We start from the raw sequence: 26721 nt of genomic DNA, 5'->3' as shown, positions 1-26721 counted from the left end.
TACGGGGCTTTACTGTACATAACAGATCAGAAAGCTCAACCCTATATATAGGCGGGCTTGGCCTTTCTGGATACCACTAAGGAGTTGATATAAATTCTATAAAACCTTTGCAAATGTTATTTGTGTAGAAATGCATTACATTCCCCTGTAACAAGAAAGGCTCAATCACAGTTCTCAATATACAAGGTAATATATGTGATGCTGACCCTTTAAATGTGAGTGGGCGTGATTACATGTAAACTACTGACTGCATCTGCTTGAGGCTTGTGTGTGTGTGTGATGGTTGTATGCAATCTCTCCTGAGATGTATCTGCGCTTTGCTGATAGATCCAGATATGAAAACCTTCACTTATCAACAGCTCTGGAAGACTGGGACATGAAGGAGGAACTGAAGCAGTGTGTGACTATAGATCAGTACTTTGCTGGTAAGGTGCATGCTGCTATAGGGACTTCCTCACCCAGAGGCAGTGCTAGTCCTAGAGTGTGGTGCTGAGCACACCTGGGGCAGCCTTTCCCAATGAATGGTTTGGATAATATCTATAAACTCCTGTTGGGTGTTCTATTTCTATAGATCTATACATAGGGCATTTGTGTGTTGTAGCAAAGTCTCATTTTTGGAGGCGATGAGGAGCTTCTAAAATTTTGCATTAATAACTACTGTTAATTTATCAAATGGGTATGAGTCATTGGGGGAAATGTACTAAGATGTGTATTCTACTTCACATGTGATGTTGCTATGGGCAACCAACCAGAATTTACTTATTTATTTAGCTCCCTCTATAGTAGACAGGATCTGATTGGTATCCCATAGCAACATCACATGTGAAGTAGAATACACATCTTAATAAATTTCCCCCTTTGAGTTGTATTAAAAAAAAAAAAAATCACAATACATGTATACATGGTCGGCAGTGGGGATGTCGGCAATCAGAATACTGACGCCAGGATACCAAAGCTACAAATCCAGACAGGGGTCCGGTAAATATACGTACTTTCCCCCTGCCCCCATAAGCCTCTTATGTATGTTGACATTCTGTAGGTGGACAAATAACTATAATCTGCAATCCGTAATAATTTTCTTTGCGGATATGATCTAGTTCTAGGTACTGATGAGAAGCGGGAGCGGTGTTCTATAAAACAGCGCCATGTGGAGGTGCTGCCTCATAGGGCTGAAGATGGATCTCCACAGGGTAAGCAGATTCCTCTTTACCCTATGTACATATAGAGCAGGCTTTCCCAACCACGGTCCTCAAGGCACACCAACAGTGCAGGTATTAGTGATATCCAGGCTTCAGCACAGATGGTTTAATCAGAATCCCTCAGATACTAGTTAAGTCACCTGTGCTCAAGCCTGGATATCTACAAAACCTGCACTGTTGGTGTGCCTTGAGGACCGTAGTTGGGAATGCCTGACATAGAGCATGGTCGGCAGCTGAGCACTTACCATGCAGTGCCATCTGCTATGCAGTAGGTTTACTATGCAGTGGGAAAGGTTCATACAGTATGAATTGATATATCGTACAGCTCACAAAGACTGGGGTAAATGTATGAAGCAGTGACCAGGGAGGAGAAGCAGGGGCTGGCTGGCAACTTTTAGCCTGGAGGGCAAGTCCAGAGCACTGGCCCATAAGAAACAGTGCATCGTTAAATGGATGTTTTTCATTTAAAAAAAAAAAAAGATAATAATAACTGGACACCACAGGCTGCTCCCCCTGTCTAATAATAACAGGTCACCACAGACTGCTCCCCCTGTATAATAATACCAGGACACCACAGGTTGCTAACCTTGTATAATAATAACAGGTCACCACAGACTGCTCCCCCTGTATAATCTTACCAGGACACCACAGGCTGCTAACCTTGTATAAAAATAACAGGACACCACCGGCTGCTTTCCCTGTTTAATATTACCAGGACACCACAGGCTGCTCCCCCTGCATAATAACAGGACACCACAGGCTGCTCCCCCTGCATAATAACAGGACACCACAGGCTGCCCCCCTGCATAATAAAAGGGCTAAGGAGCTTTTTCTCCCGTACACCACCGTTGGATGGACACCAAGGCTGCAGCACTAGGGAGAAGTAAGGTGGACCATGAAACGCATGCAAAGACTGGTGTCTGCTCTGGTCCCTCATCCTTTCTACATCCCACCCACAGCCCCACCCTCTGGTGGCCATGTTCCCTAAGCCGCAACCATGTTCTTCAATCTGCAGCAGGTGCCGCCGACAGAGGGACTGGTGGACAATACTCACTGGGCCACCAGGCGGCCCGCAGCACTAATCACTAAAGTGGCCGAGGGGGCACATGGCACCCTGCCCTCCGGCCCAGACCGCCACTGAGGAGAAGTGGCCCATATCAACCAGTCAGGTGCTCTGCATAATTTTATAGTATAATAATATTACAGATGTTACTTCAGTGCTGATTGGTTGCCATGGGCCACTTCTTCTCTGGCTCACTTCTCCCTTATCACTGCTTCATTCATCTACCCCTAAAGTGCTTGCTAGTTGGGTTGGTCCCATATAATACTATGCTAGCAATAGTAATAATTCTATACTGATTTGGTAACTCAGCTGTTCAACTTTACCAACAGCCTTATATTTTGTTGTCATTTTAGAGGAGATTTTTCAACCCAACCTTTGGCTCATTGTTGATCCCAATCTGGTAATGCCATGCCCCAATGTTTGTATCAATATGCCTCTTGAGCTTCACGTGAATTCTCCTTACAAGTCCTCCACTCCAGAGAATGGGACGCCATCTCCTGTAGACTACTCCACTTTGGAGGATCATGAAGAAGACGGTCTGTCGTCAAGCAGTGATTTGGTAACAAGTAGTCGTGCTCACTTACATTTTTATGGGTCAGCATTAGCAATTACAGTCTTCAAAAAAACACTTAAGTGTTCTCTAAAATTAAAGGTTATAACAAACGTGTCATGTAGTGCATGATATGATACATGTAGTGTGTGTGTATAAAATGAAGTACGTAACAATTCAAAGTTTGTATATATCTGTATTTAAGGTGTTTGTGTCCAAAACAAATCAAAAAAATCAAGTGGGTGCCGGACGGCTCCCCAACAGTCGGGATTCCGACAGTCATTACTCCAACGTCGGAATCCCAACTGCTCCCTCGTGGGGGTCCAGGACCCCCATAGAGGGATATTAAAATAGGTGGCGAGCGCAGATCGCCACCGTGCCCACAGCATGGAGAGCGCCCGCGAGGGGCTTCATTGCGCTCCCCCCGCTGTGCAGTCTGGATTCCGACGTCGGAGTAATGACTGTCAGTGTGTTATCGCCTCTTACTTGATTGGGTGTGGTATAACACACTGACAGTCATTACTCCGACGTCGGAATCCCGACTGCACAGCGGGGGGAGCGCAATGAAGACCCCCACGAGGGAGCAGTCGGGATTCCGACGTCGGAGTAATGACTGTTAGTGTGTTATACCACACCCAATCAAGTAAGAGGCGATGTCTCAAAGGGGGTGATTTTAGGTTGGTTTGCAAATACAAACTCCTTCTTTAACCCCCTGAGTGGTGGTTTTGCTGGGGCAGGACAAACCTACCAGGGCTTGTCCTGCCCCAGCAAAAACCACCATAGACCATATGCGGATTCGATCATTATGTCAACTCTATTAGGGTACTATTTGGGCACTGAAAGTCGACAGGGTTTGGGTCGACACCTGATATAGGTAGACCTGGCTAAGATCGACAGGGTTGGAAGATCAACACAAGAATAAGGTCGACATTAAAAAGGATGACATGAGTTGTTGTTTTTAGCCGACATGTGCCGACAGGCGGTATTTCATGCCCTATCATCCACTACGGCATGGTGGGAGAATAATGGCTGAAGCGGTACACTTTGACGGTGACCATGTCGACATTTGGGGGGAAAACTGTGAACAACTCATGTTGACCTTGCCATTATCAACCTAATGTTTTGTCGACCTTGCAACCCTCGTCGACCTATTTCAGGTGTCGACCTAAGCCAATGACCCCTACCCTCCAGCTGGTGGATGCATAAATGACTGAGCTGGAATTCCTATGGCTTCCTGGAAGCGCTGGTGTGCGGATGTGAGAGGGGCATTGCATTATGGCACAAGGGGTTGGGTATAATGGTTATGTCTAACTACCATGTTTTTCTGAATAGTGAAAACCTATACCCCCCCCCCCCCCATTATAGCTTGGTCCTACTTATCTGCCTTCAATGGGTTCAGTGTTACTCAAATAATAGAGTTCATTCTAGCACCCCACAGCTTTTAAATCTCATGCAGTTCCTCCTCCCTGCCTGGGGTGTCGCTGTCTGCTTTGTGTGTTTCTGATAGTCTGGTCTGTATTGAGATACAGGCCACAATTTGATAGATACCACAGCAGACAGCGACACCCCAGGCAGGGAAGAGGAACTGCACAGATTTTAAAAGCTGTGGGTGCTATAATGAACACTAAATAACTTCATTTTATTTTCTCTACAAAACCAGTGTACAGAAGATGACAACTCCTTCATTACCTGGCCAGCTCCAGTTCACTTGCTGAGCACAAATTGCCGTGTTAAGAAGAAACAAGTAAAAAGGACTGTAACACAGCGCAACAACTGGCCTCGGCCTCCGATAAATTACTGCAACTTGATCTCACTGGCGTTAAGAAATAGTGAGGATGGAAGTCTAAACGTGCAACAGATTTACAGCTTTGTCAGGTGGGTTTAGAAGGTGTATCCAGAAGAACGGGGTGTGGGAATAGCCCTCTATGTTATTAGTAGTACACCAGAGGGAAATTTACTAATACCGCTTTCACACTGCCAAAACGTTTCAAAAACCGGTATTTAAAACGGGTCTGAGCCTTCACATTGCAGTAAATTACCGTTTAAATACCATTCACATCAGTCAATCCGTTTTATCCCCTGAACACGTTTCAAGGCAGAATGCAGGGGACAGCCTATCACAGGTCTGTAATCTGTTGTTTTTACTAAATACCGTTTCAGAGCCATTCTCACTGCATAAAAAACAGCCCTGAAACTTTTAGGACTCTGCTTTTTAAACGTTTTTGAAATATCTTTAACCGGTAAATCAACATTCCATGTACGGTCATCAAAAAGGGGTGACCAACTGGAAAAAGATTTTATAGAAATGTTGTATAATTAAAAGCTAAAACTGATCCTATAATTGCGTATTTCTTTTATTAGTTGCATAAACCACCTAATGACGCCAGCATAGTTGTCTCGTAGACATAGGTGTGCGCACATTGAGTGTTAGGGGTGCACAGGCATCCCCTAATACTGTGCCCCCTTTATTAACACCTCCCTGCCACTAGCAATACCTTTTACCAAAGCATTTTGATTTTTAGAACTGTATTCCATTAAAAGAATCACCCTTCGATGTGTGTTTTGCATTGTTAATTGTACTAGACCATTGTCATATCACTACATACCTGTATGTTTTTTGAGTTAATTTGCATGTACTGTTACACAGAGTAAAAAACTGAAATAATCATGAGATTATGGTGTGGCTGAGAGACGCTTTATATTGTAGCGAGTGCCAATAGATGATGGTAGACCGGCCTGATTGGCGGTGTTTGACATGCCCAAAAGGTGGTGTTAAGCAGCCCATACACGGTCCGTTTAACGGATCCGTTTGGGACTTAGCACACATCGGATCGGATCGCATCCCTAGTGCATGCAGTGTGCATGCACTGCGAACCGATACGATGTGTACCTAGTACAAAAAGTATGTGAAGCACATACTTTTTGTACCGTACTATGTGATGCGCGGGAGCGCGCATCGCATAGTACAGAACGGAGCCGTACACAATGGACTGTGTATGGGCTCCTTTAGGCACACCTCTTTGAAGGTGCACCCCCTAATAAAATGTGCTGCACACGCCTTTGCTCATAGATGCATGTTAATAATAAACCTCTTGTTACAAAGTGTCTCCAAATTTGATGAACTTAATAATTGGATACCTGCGCATATTTTATCCCGTCTGAATAGTCCTTAACCCTTTCAGATCAACATTCCAGGGGGTATTCAATCCCAAATTCCCTATAGACTTCAATTGAAGTCTGACTGTCGGGAAAGTCCCCATGAAACTCAGGGCGTGCGCATACCTCCCAACATGACCCATTCCAGGAGGGACAAGATGCTCTGTTTCTGGACATACATGTCAGTGGCAGAAGCAGAGTTACAGGGCTGCAGCACAGTCCAATATTCAGATAGGGGAGCCCCACCAACTGACACCTCAAACACCCCAGTCCGGACTCACTGGCAGGTGTGGCTCCCCTATTTGAATTTGCGACAGTGGTGCAGTCCCACCTCTGCAACTGGCAAGGAAGTCCAGAAGCAGAGCATTTTGTCCCTCCTGGAATGGGTCATGTTGGGAATACCTCCTAACCATGCCGTATTGGATGGTAGGGCATGGTGCGCATATGATAATGACCCTGATCAGCCTGCAACGCCCCTCTCCACCCCCTGCTCGGAAGGCAAGGAGCGAGCACTCGGCGAGCAGACTTCTCGCTGAGCTGGCTCGCTCACTGCGTACAGACATGCGCAGAAATGGTTCTGCGCAAGCGTATACGCACAGCGTATGTACGCTGCCTGAATTCCTGTCCGAGCAAAACATCTGAATAAGGGCCCTAATCCCAACCTCAGCAGTGGAATGGTCCACATACATATTTGTGAATGTTCTGCCAGGATTTGGTTGTATTATGGACCAGTTTAATCCACTATTTGATTTTTTTTTCCCAATTCTCAGGGACCAGTTCCCATTTTTCCGCGTGGCTCCGGATGGCTGGAAGAATACAGTGCGGCACAACCTTTGCTTCAGCAGCAGCTTTGAGAAGAGTGCAGGCTTGGAACGTGTGGATGGACACAGATGTGCGTGCCAGTGGAAGCTGACCCGCCAGGGACGGAGAAAGTTCCACACTGAGATGCACGCCCTATCGGATGAGCTAGTACGTGTGTTACGGAGGAGTATGAGCAAGCCAGGTTAGAAGAAAACTTTTTATGTTACAATGAACATTCCTGTAATATTTGAATGTTTATTCAATGTGAAATGGGCCTGATCTTGCTGCCCAGAATTGCAATATGTGATCACATTGCGTGGATGTATTAATCACTACTCATGTCCCTGAGAGTGAGATATACTGTGAGGGACGCGGAGGTGCTGCTCATTCAGAGTCAGCCAGACCGCACTGCACAGCAACCACTTCTGGCGGAGGGTTCCTGGGGATCTCTGCTGGGAATACATCTGAAGAGTGCAGTAGCTATGGTGAACCAATATCTGGAATGCTTCACATTCCAGATATTGGTAAATCAGGCTGCATCATATCCCCCATAGAAACCTATAGGGGATGTGGCTGTGGGGCAGCAACAGAGGGATCGCAGCAGGTATGGGAGATATACAGTATGCTGTGGTCCCTTCTTCATACATTCGGGGGAATACTTAATATTTGCACCTTTCCCTGGAAACAGACGTGTTCCAGGATTATTGCCATATATTGCTTGATAAATTGGCCCCTATGTGTCACCAAGGGGCCCTTTACCATTGGATTGCATATGCAATCCGATGCGATCTGGGCAGGATCTACCGCCCAGGATTGCATTTCAGTATGCAATCCTATCATCTGGATGTAACACCCACGGACGCAGGGACAGTGGCTCTGAAAGGAGCCAGTCCCTGTAAACTGCTCAGTTGGGGGTCTGCGCATGCGCCATTAGCACTGACCGCACCGCCCTACCGGCCTATGTAACCATAGGCTACAATGGGCTGCCGCCAGCTCAGAGTTCGGCTGTGAGTGAAGCAGGTGGGATTGGAGATTCCTGTTGCGGTCCCAAATGGGCCCCTAAATGATCTACAAAGCCGAGACTGTGCAGCACACCTTCAGTTTTGTGACGTTGTGCTCTCTTCTAGCATGTGCTCTAAACTATGGTTTTAATATAAGGCAGTTGTTCACAAACCTGTTCTCGTGATACCCTAACAGTCCAGGCGTTAAGACTATCCATGGCTAAGCAGAGGTGGTTCATTCAAATTGACTGGTACAGTACATAATAAGTGACCTGAGCTCAAACTTCGTTATCCTTAAACCATGTGCCATTAGGGTGCTTTGGGGACTGCGTTTGGGAACCTCTGGTATAAGTATGTAACTGGTTTGGCTGCAAAGAGAATAAGCCCACATACAAATATTACATGCTGTCTTAGGGGGTGAGGCCGCTCCGTGAGCCTTAATGGGTGATATATTGCAAATAAAGGAGGGATCTTTATCAAACATTAAAAAGTGGAGATGTTGCCAGATTCTAGATAAATAGCTTGAGTGTGGTTGCTATGGACAACTTTTTCGCATGTCCTTGTTAGAAGGTTTAATACCTTCTCCCCTGTTAGTCCTTCTAGTGGTTTTCTTTAGTTGTAGTCTTATTTTTCATATCCATTGACACAGAAAATAAAAATTGTCCTCTTAACCTTCCCAATGTATGTCGACCCAATGACCCATACCCCACACAGAATAAAGGCCCCCATACACTATGCCAGCAGTTCTCAAACTGTGGGCCCTGACCCCAAAGTGGGTCGCGACTCCATGTTGCTGCCCATCAGGCTGATGACTTTTCTAATCTCAGTCATTGATTCAATGAGTCTGAAAAATCTGAGTTTCCTGTTATTTTAGACTCCTCCCATCATTTTGTGCCTCCACAATGCTGCCATGTATGTGCTGTCTGCTGACTACACGTGATGTGATGGCCTTCTGCAGTATCTTGCTGGGGTCCTGTAATTATTTTTATATAGGCCTGATTTCACCCAATTCTGGTGGATCGTGCCGAGAAATCGGGTAAAATCGGTCTCATGTGCATCGGATTGGACCCGGAGATCAGGAAGGAATTGGATACGGTATCTCCCCTAGAAGAAGTCGCATAGTGTATGGGGGGGGGGCTTAAAGGGCCTTTCTGAGCAATGTCTTAAAAAATAAAATAAATAAGAGTAGTGTAGTGTGTACACTTAATATCACTAATGAGTGTTAATGTTGATATGATATGACCAAGGAGACAATAAGTGGAAAGCGCAGGTTACGTAATGTGTCCGTAACCTGCTTACCCGTTATACCTAACTGCGTGCGAACAAAACGTAGCGCAGCGCAGCGTACAGTCTATTGTATGTTATACACCAAGAACCGATACCTTAATAAGAGATCCTTTCGCAGGACTTTGTCTCCAATTGTGCGAATATACCTTAAAGGACAGAGTCCGTAATGTAAGGACAGAGTCCTTAATGTACCTTATCGCTATTATGCGAATAACTAGACACGACCACTGAATAGAAGTAAGGAGGTTAGAACTCCGTAAAAAGATTGTATTAAAGTCCCTAATGGACAAAAGGGGGTTACAGAAATAAGAATAAACAGGTATAACAAGTGATACAATACAATAACAATGAATACTAAACAAACTCTGCTAAGGGGAAAGAATACAAATACAAGACACAATCAGCTAACAATAACTACAAGGATAAATACCGTGATAAATGCAACCGTTTACCGTGGTCATTTAGTAAGCGAAGCGCAGTCCGGTCAGAGCTCACTATCGTTCAGGAATGAACTATAGTCCGGTAGGAAGGTCCAGGGAAAGTAGATGTGCCGAAGAGAGCGAGCCTGCTCCGGGTCGCCTATCTTATAGGGTCAGAAGGGGGAGGTCAAAGGCCATTCTCATTGGTCAGAGATCATATGTCCGGTCCACTGTGATTGGAGGTTAGACGCTGTAACTGGTCTGACCAGGTGCTGGGGAGTGAACTTTAAGAGTCCTTTGTTTGGTGGTTTCGGCGTCAGCAAGGATAAGAACCGGTTTGAGCTAGTTTCCTTTGTTAACTACTTACAACAGAAACTGTCTCTGGATTATGGATTATGTCCATAACTATCGGACAGTGTACATTGCGAAATATTCGCAATGACCGGAATACTTTGCATGATGAGCTGAGCGGAACGATACTAAACACGATACAGACAGATGTGTGCAGGGCTAACTAAGCTATGTGTGGCGTTCTAAACCTTTTAACTATATTTCCTTTCGTGTAAGTGTGTTATTATGAATTTATGTGTGATAGTATGTCTACTCTTCTGGTCCACATTGTCACACATACTCGGGTATGGAAACTTTATTTGCGCAACTCTGCGAACCAAAATGGCGGCCATACTATCACAAAATGGCGTGTGTGTACCTAGACTTCCACAGTCCACCCTTTAACAGTAAATATAAAACTGTTACATTACAAAATATTTCACACGACAAAACAGAAATTCATAATCCTAACAGAGAAATTGGGATACATGAAATAAACATATAAGGGGAGTAAACCATCTGCTCTCGGCCGATCCAGGATCATGGATAAACGATGGGCCGCATTTATCGAACAATCTACTCAGGGTCACGAAGGATAATGTACAATTTTTGGGATAAAAATAAAAACAGGGGTGGTTACAACATATACACGTTCACAAATATGGCATCCTTTGGTAGGTATTGTTTGTGACAACAGACCCTTGAACTCTTTGTTGTCTCTCTTTTTGGTATGCTTTTAAGTATGATGGTATTAAAACATCCGGTCCTGGGTAAGGTGTCAAGTTTATAGATTCTACCTTAACCTAAGCTGGGACGGGTAACACACTCTCAGAACTCTGTATCGTCCATCCAATGCCTGGCAGCAGGGCGGCGGCGGTATCCTTGATTTGGAGGGTGAGAACGGACAGAGGGGGGGGGGAAAGACAAGAATAGGACCCACAACAGTAGGGAAAACTGAGAAAGGAAAAATTTTGTTAGTGATCCTTTCAACCTGTTACCAGTGGGGTGTATCACAGTCCCGTTTTGTAGCTTGTACAGGTTGCTTGACCTTAGCTGCTCTCCAGTCCTCCCGAAATGGTGCCTCTTAGTGATTTCTTTCTTTCGCCCTCGAGTGTAGGGACCTTCCGGTTTTCAGTTCTTTCTGCCGTAGGACGAACGTACCCGAATCTCTCTCTGCGACTTTGTTATTGAGGTAGTGCTGGTCAACAAGATCTGGGGTGGTCCTTTCCAAAGGTCTATCAAGCAACCTGTATATGGCAAAGCAGGGGAAACAACAACAACATCTCCTGGTTCACGGTTATGACAGTTCACAACAGGTGTCAACAAAGTCCTTTTGCTGCAGTTTTCCAGGTGTGGATACATCACTTGCATTGGTGGTCTAGGATCTTCTTGTGGGATTACCATAACCTGTGGCTGCCCGCCAAGCAATGTTTCGATGGGAACCAGTGAGGTGGAGTTCTGAGAGTGATTTTACTACTACGAAAAGAGATTATGGGGTGTACCAACAGTCCCTGAAGGTTAACACATGACTTAAACCTTTTATATATATATTTGCATACTCAAGGGTGCTTCTGGGCTGCCATATCTATACACACAAACGTCAACACATACATATATATATATACATAAAAATAATAATAAAAACTATATGCTTTTAGAGTGGACTGTGCAAAGCCAATTTTTGTATTACCTGCAGAGGATCCTGCTGGAGGAGGGATGTGGAGATGGCTCTGTGGGAACAGCCGTTGCAGTTTGTTTCCCCCAGACAAGTAAGGCATGATTCTGTCGTCTTACCTGTCTGTGGGCACACCAGTAATTTTGGACTAATTTTTCCACATACCTTCCCTGTCAAGACAAATCAGGCCATGGGCTATCTCTGTCCTGACAGTTTGGCATGTTCTTAGAGTCACTGGTTTACCTTGTCCATCTTTCTATTCCTGTCCACATCCCTTCGGCTTCCAGACTGCTTCTCCTGCAGGGGACACAAATCTTGTATTACTATGTGAATATACTGACATTTATAGGGGGACCACAAACATTATCCGCAGAGCGCATGGCTCACCCAGCTGCCTTGCCAGCATGTTCATTATCAAGTGACACTGAATCCTCATTGAGGATGTGGTTTTTACACTTGATAACAGCCACTCTGTCCGGCAGCTGTGTGACTGTCAGAAATCTTTTAAACTTACAACGCTTGCGCCACTGGAGTGCCAGCTACTGAAACAGAACATCTGAGGCGCCATAGGGCCTACGATCTTCTGTATTACCCCAACAAACATACTTGGAGTCGGCATGAATATTGGCTGTTTTCCTCTCAGCCCGCAGTACTACTAATGAGACTGCTGTTGCTGAGTGAGCCGTCCAATGGGTTCAGCCTCTACTATGCCTTTTCCATCTATTACGGTATAGCCAGTGTACAATTTTCCCTCTCGGTGTTGTGGAAAGAACGAAAAAAAAAATGAATTAAAATGAATTACCTCTTCCAATGGGTTGTTACCACCCTTTGGGGGCATGCTGCAAAGGTCTGATTCAAACATGTCATGCAATCATATTCGTCTCGGCTCCCACTAAATTCCACCATTCCAGCAACCTCAGCACCACTCCACCCTTTGTGCCTTAGTGGGCACACCTGGTAAGAGTGTTGCTGGGTTTACAATACTACCCATTTTTACTGGTAACATCAATGCAGGTTCCCATTTAGTGAACTTGGCTGATGAATATTTTTCACATGTTTAGGCAGAATTTTAGGAGTGTCCAGACTATACGAGGAGCAAAAACAGTTAAAACACACCCCAACACCACATTCTCAGTTTTGTTTACCAGTAGTGCTATGGCAACTACACTGTGTAGACAAATATGAAGTGCTTAAGTAATAGGGTTTAATTGTACACTGCAGTACGACATTGGTCAGGCTGGCATCACCAGGTTTCTTACGTCACTATATCTGCCGCCCCCTCAGCAGGTCTAATACTCTAAATCACATGGTCTCTTGTGTCAGTTTTACCCATGGCAAAAAGCTGTAATCAGGCCTGTTTCTCCTTCTTTATTGTCCACATCTGTCTGTGAAGACATGGGTATTGTGATTGCACCTATTTATATGTAAATGCGTTTTACAACCCTTTTCATTCTTTGTAGAAGGGGAATGCTTTGTGCATTACTTGGACTGCTTTTCACAAGATGGTGGCTGTGGTTGCCCTGGGTAACATTAGGAGTAATGCTTAAAGTTATTTGGACTTTGTTCAAGATTTACTGAAAAATATCTATATTGTGACTACTCGCTTTACAGGGTACCGCATATTCACAATGGTATTTCTCTGCTGGGGGTGCGACAGATTCTTCGAACTGTTTTTCTATGATTTGTGGGTTTCTGGAACAGAAGGGTAGGGGAAGGAGAAAAAAATTGGAAAAAGAGAGAGAGATAAACTCAAAAAGGGTAGAAGATATTTATGACAGTAATGTGTACATTTATTTTCAACAGAAACATTTTTCTTTTATTTTGCGGACGCCAGGATTTAGCACTATGGGGGAATTGGCTCTCAACTATTTGGTTCTTACCCTTTTCAACTCCTGTTCAGATTCATAAGCCCTCCCTTTCTTTCTGTTTCCCAGTGTGGTTGTGACTATGGGCTGTGTCTAGGGGTATTTAGCTAAAAGTTCTCTTTTGGGAACCTTGTTATTTCACTGGGTATTTTCCCAGCTCAACCTCAGGTTTCGAATGGTGAAGCTATACTTTGGGGCGCTATACTTTCTGTTTTTAACAGGGTTTCTATTGAAGCTATGGTTGCCATTGATCCTGTGTCCTTCCCATCTTTAGTTCAAAGGGAACTCGGTATTTGTGCTGTAGTTTTTAGCTACCTTAGATGGATTTGACTCTATAACAGTGGAATACAACATTAGCCTCTGAGGACTGTCCAGCATATCTTGCACTTCTTGTGTAAGATTTCTAGGAGTGTCCAGAAATACCCCATCAGGGGTGTAATAGATGACACATCCCATTTTGCATAGTAAATCTCTACCCAGGAGGTTAGTCGGGCCGCTGCAGCTAACAGAAAAGAGTGTTTGGTATGCAGAGGCTCGCTTGTAACATCTGCTGGTTTTGTCAGTGGGTAATGCTGTATTTTTCCTGTTACCCCACTTGCTGCTACTAATTGCTTGGCACAACCTAGACCAGGAGGGAATGTTGTTAACTGGTTTGATACAAAAAAAACTTTATATTTAAACTATTCCACTTACCCATATCTGAGGCTCCTCCCTAAGGTATTGAATTAGTCTAACTGGTTGTAGGATGCAGGTATGACCTGCTTCCTATTGTCTGACCTGGGTTGCCCTTAGCACAGTGTCAGTCATCAGATGGGGAGGAGGCATGTTGCGTGACCTGTCTGTCTCCTTCCATTGTCTAGGGGCTGGGTATCTCCGTGTCTCACCTTTGTGAGATTCCCATTCTCGCTTATGTGTCTTGATAACTCCTGGGGTTTCCTGACCTACAATGAGCTGAGTAGTGACCTTCCCTATTGCAGTTGTAACAGATAATTGGCTTTCTACCTGTGTCCCTGGTGTTTCGTTGGTAGGCAGCTTTGTTTGGGGCATTAGTAAGGGCTTGGATGCTAACCATCATTAGTTTGTCAGTTTGCAGTTCCCTGTGCTTCTTAATGTTGCGGTCGTGGTCCACAGCAGATTTCCGTAGGGCGTCTACTGTCATTCCACGCCAATTTGGAAAGGAAGTTTGGACTCTGGCTCTCAGGTTTTTGTTAAGCCCTTCCACCAGCACAGACACAATCAGCTCCCTCAAGTGGGGGTCGTCCTTAGGTTTAGAGACACCAGTGTATTTTGATATCGCCATCAAACCCCGGTTGAAATATTCGCTAGCTACTTCACCATCTTTCTGTGTGATGGTGAACCCTAGGGTATTTTCAACTGTCCCTGGGAAATATACACCCAATTGTATATTTATTAGGCGTATATTTTCCTGGTTGCCCTGTTCAGTTAAAATCTTATCGCCCTCCACACCACTGTCTCGAATGAACTTCTGGACATTTATGTGCGAAGGGAGGCAAGCTCTCAACATGTATCGCCAATCTTTATTGGTGGGCTCATCTGAATTTCCTCGCTCCCTTACAAATTTCTGACACTTTGCCAGATCTTTGCTGGGATCAGGGAAATTTTTGATGATTGAATGACGTTCCAATCGTGTCCATGTATTGTGCATGTTACTATCCTTTACAGGCATTACCTCATCCCCGTCTCCCCGTCCACAAGGAGGTTCCACTGTGTGCAGAGGGCGGATCTGTATCCCCCCTGCACCATTGGACAACATCTCAGGAGCAACTATCTCTGTGCTGTGTTGTGTGTACTTACCTGTGTCTCCAATCGTGTTCCTGGCATCAGCCATCTCCTCGACCAGAACGGCAGCAGCAGCTTGGGCTGTCTCAGCCTCTCTCTCCTTTCCGCTAGCTTCGCAAGGGATGGCTGATGTCAGGAATCTCCCTTGTGGATCTGTATCTTGCTTATAGGAGGTAAAAACAGGGTACAAGTTAGCAATGGATACATTATTACTTATGTCTTTCTTATAAGTCATTAACCCCTTCGGCACATATGGGGGTGGGGGAGCTGATTCTATTGCGGCAACGGTTGCATTTTTATTGTGGCTGATTGTGTCCGGTATTGCCAGACCTTTGATTCCCCATTGTTCCTGTCCTTCCTTCTGCCACAATTTAAGAATATCTATATGCTTCACTCTCTCCTTACGGCTGGAGAGTAGGCATATTTCATCTTTTACTGCCGATAAGATTTCTGGATCGAAGCTACCAACACTGGGAAATTCTAACTTGCTGCCTTGTGTCATTTTTCTCCATTTATTTTGGTAAACAACTGCGAGTTCACCGTGCTTCTTGCACATAATAAAAGCAGCCGATCCTTTTGGCTGGCTTGCTTCCTCCCTAACATGCACGTTATCACAGCGTGACCCGTTATTACCCATAGTTACAGGAATAAACGTTCACAGCTTAATAGATATCGGTGGGTTATTACTTATCTGAGAGCTCCCCAAACACTCACTTCTACAGCTTCCTAGAACATCCCACAGTCAAGCAGGTGCGAAGGATACGAGGTATTATACTCAATCACCAAGCTCTCAACTAGCAGCGAACTTCTAGCCAACTTGCTTGATGCGGCACAATTTTTCCAGGGTATAACAAACTTGTTTTCCTATACCCCCAAAAATCGGATTTCTAAAGTAGCTAATCGGAAACAAGTGCGTTCCGATATATCTTCTTGTACCCTCCTAGCGGAATTAATTCCACTGAAGGGGCAGTTCCTATGTGTACGTCGGCACGTACACCCTGTCCTAACTGGACCTGTCCTATTACACTGCGCTTGGGTTGTGTCCGTCCCACACCCGTCCGCCTCAGTTCTTTTTCACACTGGGCGCTATTTACACCTAGGTCTTATGCTTATTTTTGAAATATTTCTGTACAGAAAATTTTTCCCAGGCCGGTAGCTTTTCACTAGATTCTTATGCAGGTATAAATCCCTTATAATAAGCTATAGGAATCTATTAAAATAATGCTTGAGTTGCTTGCTTATGAGAAAATGAACAAAAAGAAAACCTTATTTTCTTTTCTTAAATCACCGCTTCATTCGCAGTATATTACTATACTGTTTAAATAAAGCTAGTGATTTAAATACTGTTCACTTCTTCCTATGTGTGCTGCGTGTGCAGTACCAATGAACAGCCACGTGTGTACGTGCGCTTGTTCACAGGCCGCCGATGAATCGGCCACCCACGTGTTCTATAGTGTATTTGCAAGGTTGCGCTCGGGTTTCGCTATACGCAGTAATTGCGCCTAAATGTGGAATAAATCCCTTAACTCTGTCCGAGAGTTACGTATCAAGATGCGAAATAAATCCCGTACTTAATCCGTAAACCACGTACAAAGATGCGAAACTTTCCCGATGTGGGCACGTGCGCGCGCACCTTGCGTAATACACAATAGACGCTTTACGTTACTGCAAAAGGCCCAGGACTTGTCGCCACGTGGCGGAGTCCCTGTTTTTGCGGTAGCTAACAATAAACAATTATAGTTTTGCACAGAGGGGATCCTCTATGTACTATAATAAACACAGATTCCACGTGTGCGAACCTTATCGCACGTGGTACATATACTATAATAAACAAGCAGCCCAAGACACTATACCCCGTTAAACTACTTGTGGCAGGCAGAAGTACAGTTTACTAAACACTTAGGTATGATATGCTTTAAAACATGTGGCTTTCACTTATTGTACTCCGGGTTCAGCGCTAGCACTTCCCGAACCCCGCACCGCCGTGGAATCGGCCTATCCAGCAATGGAAACAAATAAATACTTCCACCCTTTTGCTGGTATAGGTCGATTCGCACGCCTGGTACTGAGTTCTGGACTGTGAAACGACCGGGCGAGCACCCCAATTGTTAATGTTGATATGATATGACCAAGGAGACAATAAGTGGAAAGCGCAGGTTACGTAATGTGTCCGTAACCTGCTTACCCGTTATACCTAACTGCGTGCGAACAAAACGTAGCGCAGCGCAGCGTACAGTCTATTGTATGTTATACACCAAGAACCGATACCTTAATAAGAGATCCTTTCGCAGGACTTTGTCTCCAATTGTGCGAATATACCTTAAAGGACAGAGTCCGTAATGTAAGGACAGAGTCCTTAATGTACCTTATCGCTATTATGCGAATAACTAGACACGACCACTGAATAGAAGTAAGGAGGTTAGAACTCCGTAAAAAGATTGTATTAAAGTCCCTAATGGACAAAAGGGGGTTACAGAAATAAGAATAAACAGGTATAACAAGTGATACAATACAATAACAATGAATACTAAACAAACTCTGCTAAGGGGAAAGAATACAAATACAAGACACAATCAGCTAACAATAACTACAAGGATAAATACCGTGATAAATGCAACCGTTTACCGTGGTCATTTAGTAAGCGAAGCGCAGTCCGGTCAGAGCTCACTATCGTTCAGGAATGAACTATAGTCCGGTAGGAAGGTCCAGGGAAAGTAGATGTGCCGAAGAGAGCGAGCCTGCTCCGGGTCGCCTATCTTATAGGGTCAGAAGGGGGAGGTCAAAGGCCATTCTCATTGGTCAGAGATCATATGTCCGGTCCACTGTGATTGGAGGTTAGACGCTGTAACTGGTCTGACCAGGTGCTGGGGAGTGAACTTTAAGAGTCCTTTGTTTGGTGGTTTCGGCGTCAGCAAGGATAAGAACCGGTTTGAGCTAGTTTCCTTTGTTAACTACTTACAACAGAAACTGTCTCTGGATTATGGATTATGTCCATAACTATCGGACAGTGTACATTGCGAAATATTCGCAATGACCGGAATACTTTGCATGATGAGCTGAGCGGAACGATACTAAACACGATACAGACAGATGTGTGCAGGGCTAACTAAGCTATGTGTGGCGTTCTAAACCTTTTAACTATATTTCCTTTCGTGTAAGTGTGTTATTATGAATTTATGTGTGATAGTATGTCTACTCTTCTGGTCCACATTGTCACACATACTCGGGTATGGAAACTTTATTTGCGCAACTCTGCGAACCAAAATGGCGGCCATACTATCACAAAATGGCGTGTGTGTACCTAGACTTCCACATGAGGCACACATAGTCAATGACATTGCCCATTGTACAAAATATCGTGCAACCACAGCACAACACCAGTGATGCATCTGTTTAATGCCGCTGTTTTTATTTCCAGCACTTATGGAGTTGATGTTTGGAATGTGAAGACTGAAACCTCCTGGCGACTGTTGACTGTTTTCTTTCCTTTGATTTACACCCCCCCCCCCCAAAAAAAAAAAAAAAAAAGAAAAGAAATGACTATTCTATTAATATTGATTTTCACACTGCACCTGGTCTGCTTATTAACTCACAAATGATGTGTATCACATTAAAACATGTACACAACATTTGTATTGTCTGCCTGTTCCTCTTTATTGTACTGTAATGTAGGGTAGACACCAGAATGATTTGGCCTCAATTCACCCAATTTATTTAGATAAAGATGTCCCTGCGCCTGGTTTTGCGGCTAGGCAGCGCAGGCAGGGGGCTACCAGTGATATGCGAGCGCTTGGCTGTGTAGCAAAGCGCTCGCATAATAGTGATGCTTTCACAATTTTACAAATGCATCACGCCAGCAGTTGTAGTTTTTCACATTCTTGCAAAACTACAATTGAATCTTAATGGATATAATTGCCTATATATTCTCTATAAATTGCTGGGTAATATGTGGGCGAAAAAAACTTTTAATTATGGTGTCAAGGGAGAAATTGTGATTGTAATAAACATTAAGGGGTATATTCACTAAGATGGGAGTTCTATTGAAGATTGGATATTGCTCATAGTAGCAAGTAGCAACCAATCAGATTCTACTTCTTATATAGCACTTTCTAGACCAGTGGTAGCGAACTCCAGTCCTCGAGAGCTACCAACAGTTAACAGTTTCCAGGTCTCCTCACAGAATCATAAGTGATGTAATTAGCTCCAACTGTGGCTCTTTTAAAATGTGTTAGTCAGTAATGAGTTCACCTGTGTACCTGCGAGGTGAGCTGGAAAACATCAACTGTTGGTAGTTCTCAAGGACTGGCTACCACTGATCTAGAATATAATATAATCTGATTGGTTGGTTGCTATGGGCATACAGATAGTGGTATATGCTCAATTAGTTCAGTAGCATTACCCAGGTGCATGAGGGAGGGGTTAAATACTGGGTAAGTAAAACAAGACATTTTTTCCCTCAGCACACTGAGCAATGCTAGTAACCAATCTAGAACACTACATGATAATAGAATTCAGAGATATTGGTTACATATACCTGCGCAGGTGTATGCTATGGGCAACAGAACTTCCATCTTGGTAAATTCACCCCAATGGATCCTACACACATAGCGATTTAGGGGCATTTTATAAGCGATCTCACTAGATCGCTTAGAAACTGCATCGCCATAGCGATGTGCGGCCAGCCTGGCGATAAATATCCCACATGCTGAATATTAACATCTTAATCACCAGGCCGGGCCAGTGCTCTCACCAGAGAACACTGGCCCTGACAGATCTCTCAGCACAGAGCTCTGACACAGCGCTGTGATGTGCTGAGCGATCTAACTTCCCTCACAACGCTTAGCAAATCACTACGTGTGTGGGCTCCTTAAGACCCCATTCCTAGATCTCTCCTGAAAATAGTATAATACAGTAGTGCGGATGCTAGATAATGAAGGAGTTCATTTAAAATACCGATTATCTCAGTAGTACATGGTGGAATTACCGTTGGTTACTGCCGAAGAGGGGCGTTACTGCTTGCCACACCCTGCCAGTATCGCTAAACCTGTAAAGGCCCCCATACACTAGGGCGACTTGAATAGGATGGTTTCTATTCTCCCGCTCGCCGTGGGGACCGCAGAGCAGCGGGAGAATAGAAACCATCCTATTCAAAAGACTGGGCGGCCGCTGATTGGCTGAGTTCTCAGCCAATCAGCGGCCGCCCAGTCCATTGAATGGGATTTCTTTCTATTCTCGCGCCGCGCACCCGGTCTCTCTGCATCTGCGGTCCCCGCTCCTGACCCTGCCTGCCGCAGCGCCGCTACATCTGAAGAGGCTGAGGCTCTCCCAGTTCACAATACAGATTACAGCCTGCACCTACAGGTACCCAGCACCGGACCCCGCCCCCAGCCTGCTCCTGTCACTCCCCCGGACGGCTGCACATGATTAATCTTATGTGCAGACCGTCCGACATCCGGATCTGATCCGATGTACACGGGACCACGCATCGGATCAGATCGGATGTCATACACTACGCAATTTGCCCAGGTTCACCCGATTTCTCAGCCCAATCCTCAAGAATCGGGTGAAATCGGGGCCAAATCGCGTAGTGTATGGGGGCCTTTACACTGACATAGGGTTAATAGTAATTCTCAGTCCTAGATCTATTTCTGTGCCTGTGATGTGCATCCATAGAGAACTAGTCCTATCACCATGTCTTAGCAAATAGACCTGTTAGGAAAATCCTGATCTAATCCTCCGCTCAGCTACCTAGGGGCCAGATGTATTGAGCTTCAAAAATTGATAAAATGGAGAGTGATATACAACCAGCCAATCAGGTCCTTACTGCCATGTTACAGGCTGGGTTTGAAAAATGACAGTTAAAAGCTGGTTGTTTATCACTCTCCATTTTATCACTTTTGAAGCTTAAAACATATGGAGTCCATACACTCTGCTACTGTAGCCACTAACCTGCATCTCCTACTGTAACATTCTACAGCCCCCTTATACTCCCACTTTGTGTTTAATGCTAACAGATGTGTGCTGCAGCTGGCCAAAATCCACTTCCACCCCTCAGTCCTATTGGGTGCTGCTGTCCCTCCCTACACAGACTCTGATCTCTCAGAACTGTATTTCCCACATGATATAACTCCTGCTATTGTCACCCATTGGGTCATTGCACCATGTGTACCCCTAGTGATTCTGCGGTATTGCATGCCATATTTAATCCGAACGTTCCATTCGGTGATATTTATGGACAGAATGATGGTGACACACACGAGGACACAGATCTGGGTGAGTTATGTAAGGTTACGTTTGGTTGAACGATGACAATTCCTGGAGAGAGACATCACTCATTTGGTTTGCCCTTAAATGTAAATATTTGTTTAATGATTGCTATAGACTTTGGCGAGTGCATGAAGAATAATTCAGGATGTATTCCGCACTCATCTCTATTACTTACACATTACAAGGCAGAATTCTCAGAGAAGAGTGCTTTACCTCAGGCAGCCGGTCCAGTCAGCATTCGCTGCAGACTTGCACAGTGTTAACCAGCTGAGGCAGCTTTGAGTATAAGGAGGACTGCAGGAGTCCTGGACAGCACTGTGACCTGCAGTTACTGGGATACCAGTTAGATTGCTGAAACAGAAAGGAAATATAGCATGGGAGTTACTGTTTCATAGAACATATAAATGCTGTATATTTCAATGAGATGTCCATTTAAAAATAAAAAAGATTTTTCAAAGCTCCAACATGGCCCCTTCCATAGAATTCTCTGCTCCTGGAGTGCTGAATTAGGTGAAAGCAGTCCTCTCAGGCAGTGGTGTAACTAGATACATGTGGGCTCCATACAGTGGCGTAACTAGCAAATTTCAAATTTGCTCCCCCCTGCCAAAATAAATTCTGCTCCCCCCCCCCCCCCCCCCTCCTCCTCCTCCTCCTCATTTTTTTTTTTTTTAATGCCAGCAGCCCCCGGGAATCAAGCAGAGTGGGCAACGCCGCCTGGATCAGGGGAAGCTGGACAGTCAATGACACGTGTGACGGTGCGACACATCCCCCGGCAGGGCATAATAGCCAGCGGAGGTGAGCGCTTCTTAGGCTGACGCTCTCTCTCCCCCTCCTGCTTACCGTATCCAGCCAGGTCCTTACCCCGTTTTCCACCCGCCACGCTGTTCCTGGCCATAGGCCATAGTGATCAGGCAGGTTGAAATACTGTCAATGCTCAGCGCTGTCCTATTAACTACAATCCCCGTCAGCTGACTGGTACACCGCATTGTACACGGGCAGCCCGGTCGGAATACACTGCAGCGCTGCGTGCAAGCTGGAAGGGCAGCGTGCATGGATGAAGGGGGAGCGCTGTCTGTGTGAGGACGCTTAGTGAACTTGTCACTGCATCCTCCCACAGACAGCCAGAGAGCGCTCCCCTTTCCACGATGCCCGCTGCCCTTCCAGCTTGCACGCAGCGCTGCTTTGTATTCCGGGCTCCCAGGCGGCGAATGTACAATGCTGTGTACCAGTCGGCCGACGGGGAAGAACACTGTGAACCTGCGCCCCGGTGGCGCCTGCTCCCCCCCGCCACCGCTGGGGCTGCGGACCCCAAGTTACGCCACTGGCCCCATAGCAAAAGTTTGTAAGGGCCCCTATTTATCACCTAATGCTGAAAAATGTATACAGCACATGATACTTTGACAGGCAAAGTGGGCCCCTCTCAGCTCTGGGCCCCATAGCAGCTGCACCCCATGCACCTATGGTAGTCACGCCCTTGCTCTCAGGACCCAGGGTTCCACTCACTAATGTCAAGGGTTTGGTTCATATAACCAGTCCTAGGGTGTTACATGCAATTTACTTCCATCTTTAACCAGCCCTGATAAATTATAAGTAAGGTAATGCTAGTTAGCTTGGTACATTCCTAGATGTCAGTTAATCCGTTATTCTCTAAGCCAGGTGTTCTCAAACTCGGTCCTTAGGACCCCACACAGTTCACGTTTTCCAGGTCACCCGACAGGTGCACTCATTACTCATTGACACATTTTAAAAGATCCACTGGTGGAGCTAATTATATCACTTATGATACACTAAAGAGACCTGGAAAACGTGCACCGTGTGGGGTCCGGAGGACAGAGTTTGAGAACCTGTGCTCTACGCCTCCATGGACCTGCTATACCCTGTGCCATAATCTTTCTTTCTATTCTGTAATTTGAGTGCACAATGTCATTTATATTGTTAAACCAGAAAAGTTGTATATTTAGGGGGGTATTTAATCCCCGCTGCTATTTTCGACGGTGGAAATAGTGACGGGCGCCTATTCAATGCTGCCTTTTCCGTTTTGCAGGGAACAGCCATGAATTGTCGCGATCACGGCTGGATCTCGACAAGCCACGGCCATTTACATGAACATGCCCCCTTTTCGCCGATCGGCAGGCGGGACATTGAATCCCACCTGGCAATTTCCGGTTGAGCAAAATGAAAACGGGCGAGGGTCACGGCTGTCGGGACGTCCCGACAGTCGTGACCCTGGATTGAATCCCCCCCCCCACTTAGTATCCTGTGTTCTGGATTCATATATGAGCCTGATTGTACTGTGTTATAGATCACAACTTCCCCACTGATCTTGTAAAGGAGGTTCGTAACCTAGAGCTCTGTGGCGTTAAAGCAGCAGAATCTGGAGATGTGAGGACAGCGGTGCAGAGATTCAGCGAGGCCATTGTGCTCCTTCCTGACCGGGCATCTGCATACAATAACCGCGCTCAGGCTCTGCGCCTAGAGGGCGATGAGACAGGTACATAAAGTATACTCCTTGTTATATACTAACTAATAATGTATGTAGCATAACAACAATTACATCGACATAAGCTGTAACCATTTCTTAGGAGTTTGTTTTTTTTTCTCCTGTTTTTTCACAGGTGTCTTTAAAATAACTTTCCCCAATAATAGTCGATCTTTGGGCGTTTAGATGTTTTTGACAAGGTCCTGAGCACCATCCTAATGTACATATTTAACAGGGCATGCACATTTTAACAAACCAATCACTTCAGCGATAGAGACTGCCACACTTGTGGCTGAAATGATTGGTTTGTTTGGGCCACCACAAAACAAGCTGCCAATGAGCAGTGTATGTTGCTGGCAATGATCTTTCTATGCACAAACTGGCTTTACATAGGCAAGATATCATCATCATCCGATTCCTCACCCCGATCAGTGTGTACTTCCTCTTCTTCACACAATATAAATCCGTCCCTGCCCATGCACATTTCAAAAACATTGTGCTCGCATGTGAGCATATTGACCTGAATAAGGTCCATAGATTGTAAGCACCATGGGGGCAGTGAATAACCAAAAATATTCTCTTTAAAGCGCTGCGGAATACATGTGAGTTATATAACTGGTAATAATAATCATATGTTCTTTTTTTTGGGCAGAAATTGGAGACAATTTTTGGATTTTATATTGTTGACCAAATGGACTGTCAAAATTGTTTAAAAAAAACCCCACAAAAATCTTAATGCAATAACTAGTAATAATGTAGCGCACAATGGTGAATGACTATAAAGCAACAGTCTCCTTTTCCATTACCAGGTGCCCTGCAAGACCTTAACCGTGCTGTGGAACTGAGCAGAGGGAAAGGGGTTGCTGGCCGGCAGGCTCTTGTACAGCGAGGACTCATTCTACGTCTGCAAGGAGACAATGAGGCAGCGAGAGACGACCTTCAGCGGGCAGCTAATCTAGGCAGTGACTTTGCCAAACAGCAGTTGGTTCTCCTAAACCCGTATGCTGCTCTCTGTAACAGCATGTTGAGGGACATGATAAGAAAACTGCAGGAACCAGAGATGCAGGAATGCTGATAGTCACAGTAGTTACTGTGCATTCAGTAAGATATACCAGTGACACAGGCCAGCATGCTAGGCACACCATATCCAGGTCAGACACTGGCCCTTATTCTGGTTCACTCACAAAGGCAAATTCCTTCTCAAATGGACAAAACCATGTGCACTGCAGGGAGCACAGATGTAACCTGTGCAGAGAGAATTAGATTTGGGTGAGTTATTTTATTTCTTTGCAGGAAAAATACTGACTGCTTTATTTTTACACTGCAATGTAGATCACTTTGAAGTAAAACCCCACCCAAATCTAATTCTCTCTGCACATGTTACATCTGCCCCACCTGCAGTTCACATGGTTTTGTCCATTAAAGAAGGAGTTTGCTTTTGCAAACCAACCAGAATCCAGCCCCAGATCCGTAGGTCATACCGGCAGAACATAAGTCGGAATCAAACCCATCCGATGTCCGTAGGTGCATCCAGCAGTGCCACTGCTAGCACACACACCTATAGTCTTCAGAACAGGGAAACGCCAGGCAGGAGAGGTGCTCTGCAGTAGCACTGGCAGGCAGGAGATTTCAAGACTCCCATGAAAATGAATGGGTGGCCGCTGATTGGCTGATAGAGCTCTCTCAGCCAATCAGCAGCCGCCTACTCATTTGAATGGGAGTTTTCGAAGTTTACTGCCTGCCCGCCACTACCAAAACTCCCATTCAAATCAATGAGCAGCCAGCCAATTAGCCGCCACCTATTCATTTGAGCACTCAATTTCCCCGGTAACATATTATGCTCCCCTGAGGGCACTTTTTACTTGAGCCACCTCGGGGAGCTGGGGGAAGTTGAAGGCAAATTGGTGTATGGGAGCCCTAAGATATGCTAGGCACACCATGGCTCTTATTCTCGTTGACTCCCAAGGCTTGCAAGTCCCCCAGACTCCACCTGCATGGCTAGCGACCATCGAATGATCCTCCAGCGCTCGCAGATCTGAGACACCTCTGTGGTGTCTCAGATCTCTGAGCACCCTGTGTGGGAAGCGGGCGGGCAACCGGCATCTGGGAATTTCCGTGGGAATGCCCAGCATTTTCGTGGGCACACCCATGAAACGCTGGGTGTTCCCATGGGTGAATCCCCTGGCCCCCGCCTGGACTTGTGTGTTTCGAGTGCTGTGGCTGCTCGCACACAGCAGCTGTGCATGCACATAAATAACTATGCATATGAGCGGTCACCAAACATCAGAATGGCCCCCAATATCCAGGTCAGGATTCCACACACATTTGAATAAACTGCAGTGTTAGGTGCCTATAGCTGTGAGCTCCTTGTATTTCTGTATCCAATAATGCCGGTATCTAGGAAAACTCCATTTGTGTCATTGGTTTGGGAGTATTCACCTCTATAAATAAAGTAAATAGAAGTGTTTGCATTGCTTGTTATTTGGCAATATTTGTTTCTCAACCTAATAGTATTTCACAACTCAGCACAACTCATCCTGAGGGGATAGTTACTAAGAATGAGGGTTTCGGTACTTGTGGAGTATCACGGCTCCCATTGCATGCCATCGCATGCCATATACAGTTGTGCTCAAAATTATTCAACCCCCAATGCTGTAAAGGGGTTTAGGGACTATAGTGTACATTTGGAATTGTATTCAGAATGAAATCCTACAAGGACGTTTTAAAGAACCAAATGCAACTAAAATGACATCAATTGTTTATATAACACAGTAGTAAATGTGTATTTTGTGGTTTCTTCATTGCCACAATTATTCAACCCCTTAAAGA

General features: G+C 45.1%; 2 protein-coding genes across 4 annotated transcripts; both read left to right on the top strand.

The window, feature by feature from the left end:
* The first annotated feature begins 248 nt into the window (after positions 1-248).
* FOXR1 (forkhead box R1) lies at positions 249-18775 on the top strand. Its single transcript, XM_083162525.1, has 6 exons — positions 249-425; positions 1098-1190; positions 2616-2821; positions 4473-4687; positions 6739-6971; positions 18565-18775. The coding sequence occupies exons 1-6, from the start codon at positions 305-307 to the stop codon at positions 18591-18593; spliced, it is 897 nt and encodes a 298-aa protein (XP_083018651.1). The 5' UTR covers positions 249-304; the 3' UTR covers positions 18594-18775.
* A 2472-nt stretch (positions 18776-21247) lies between these two features.
* TTC36 (tetratricopeptide repeat domain 36) lies at positions 21248-26359 on the top strand. 3 transcript variants are annotated; one of them, XM_083162520.1, is made up of 4 exons: positions 21248-21419; positions 22092-22208; positions 23716-23904; positions 24702-26359. In XM_083162520.1, the coding sequence occupies exons 1-4, from the start codon at positions 21308-21310 to the stop codon at positions 24965-24967; spliced, it is 684 nt and encodes a 227-aa protein (XP_083018646.1). In that variant the 5' UTR covers positions 21248-21307; the 3' UTR covers positions 24968-26359. The 3 variants fall into 3 exon arrangements, with proteins under 3 accessions (XP_083018646.1, XP_083018647.1, XP_083018648.1); XM_083162521.1 differs by having other exon boundaries at positions 21249-21419; positions 22095-22208; XM_083162522.1 differs by lacking the exon at positions 22092-22208 and having other exon boundaries at positions 21255-21419.
* Positions 26360-26721: the final 362 nt, after the last annotated feature.

This window comes from Crinia signifera, chromosome 19, assembly GCF_055691185.1.
Source record: "Crinia signifera chromosome 19, ASM5569118v1, whole genome shotgun sequence".
Lineage (NCBI taxonomy): Eukaryota > Metazoa > Chordata > Amphibia > Anura > Myobatrachidae > Crinia > Crinia signifera.
The sequence above is the reverse complement of the archived record's forward strand: the minus strand, read 5'-3'. Positions and strand labels throughout refer to the sequence as shown.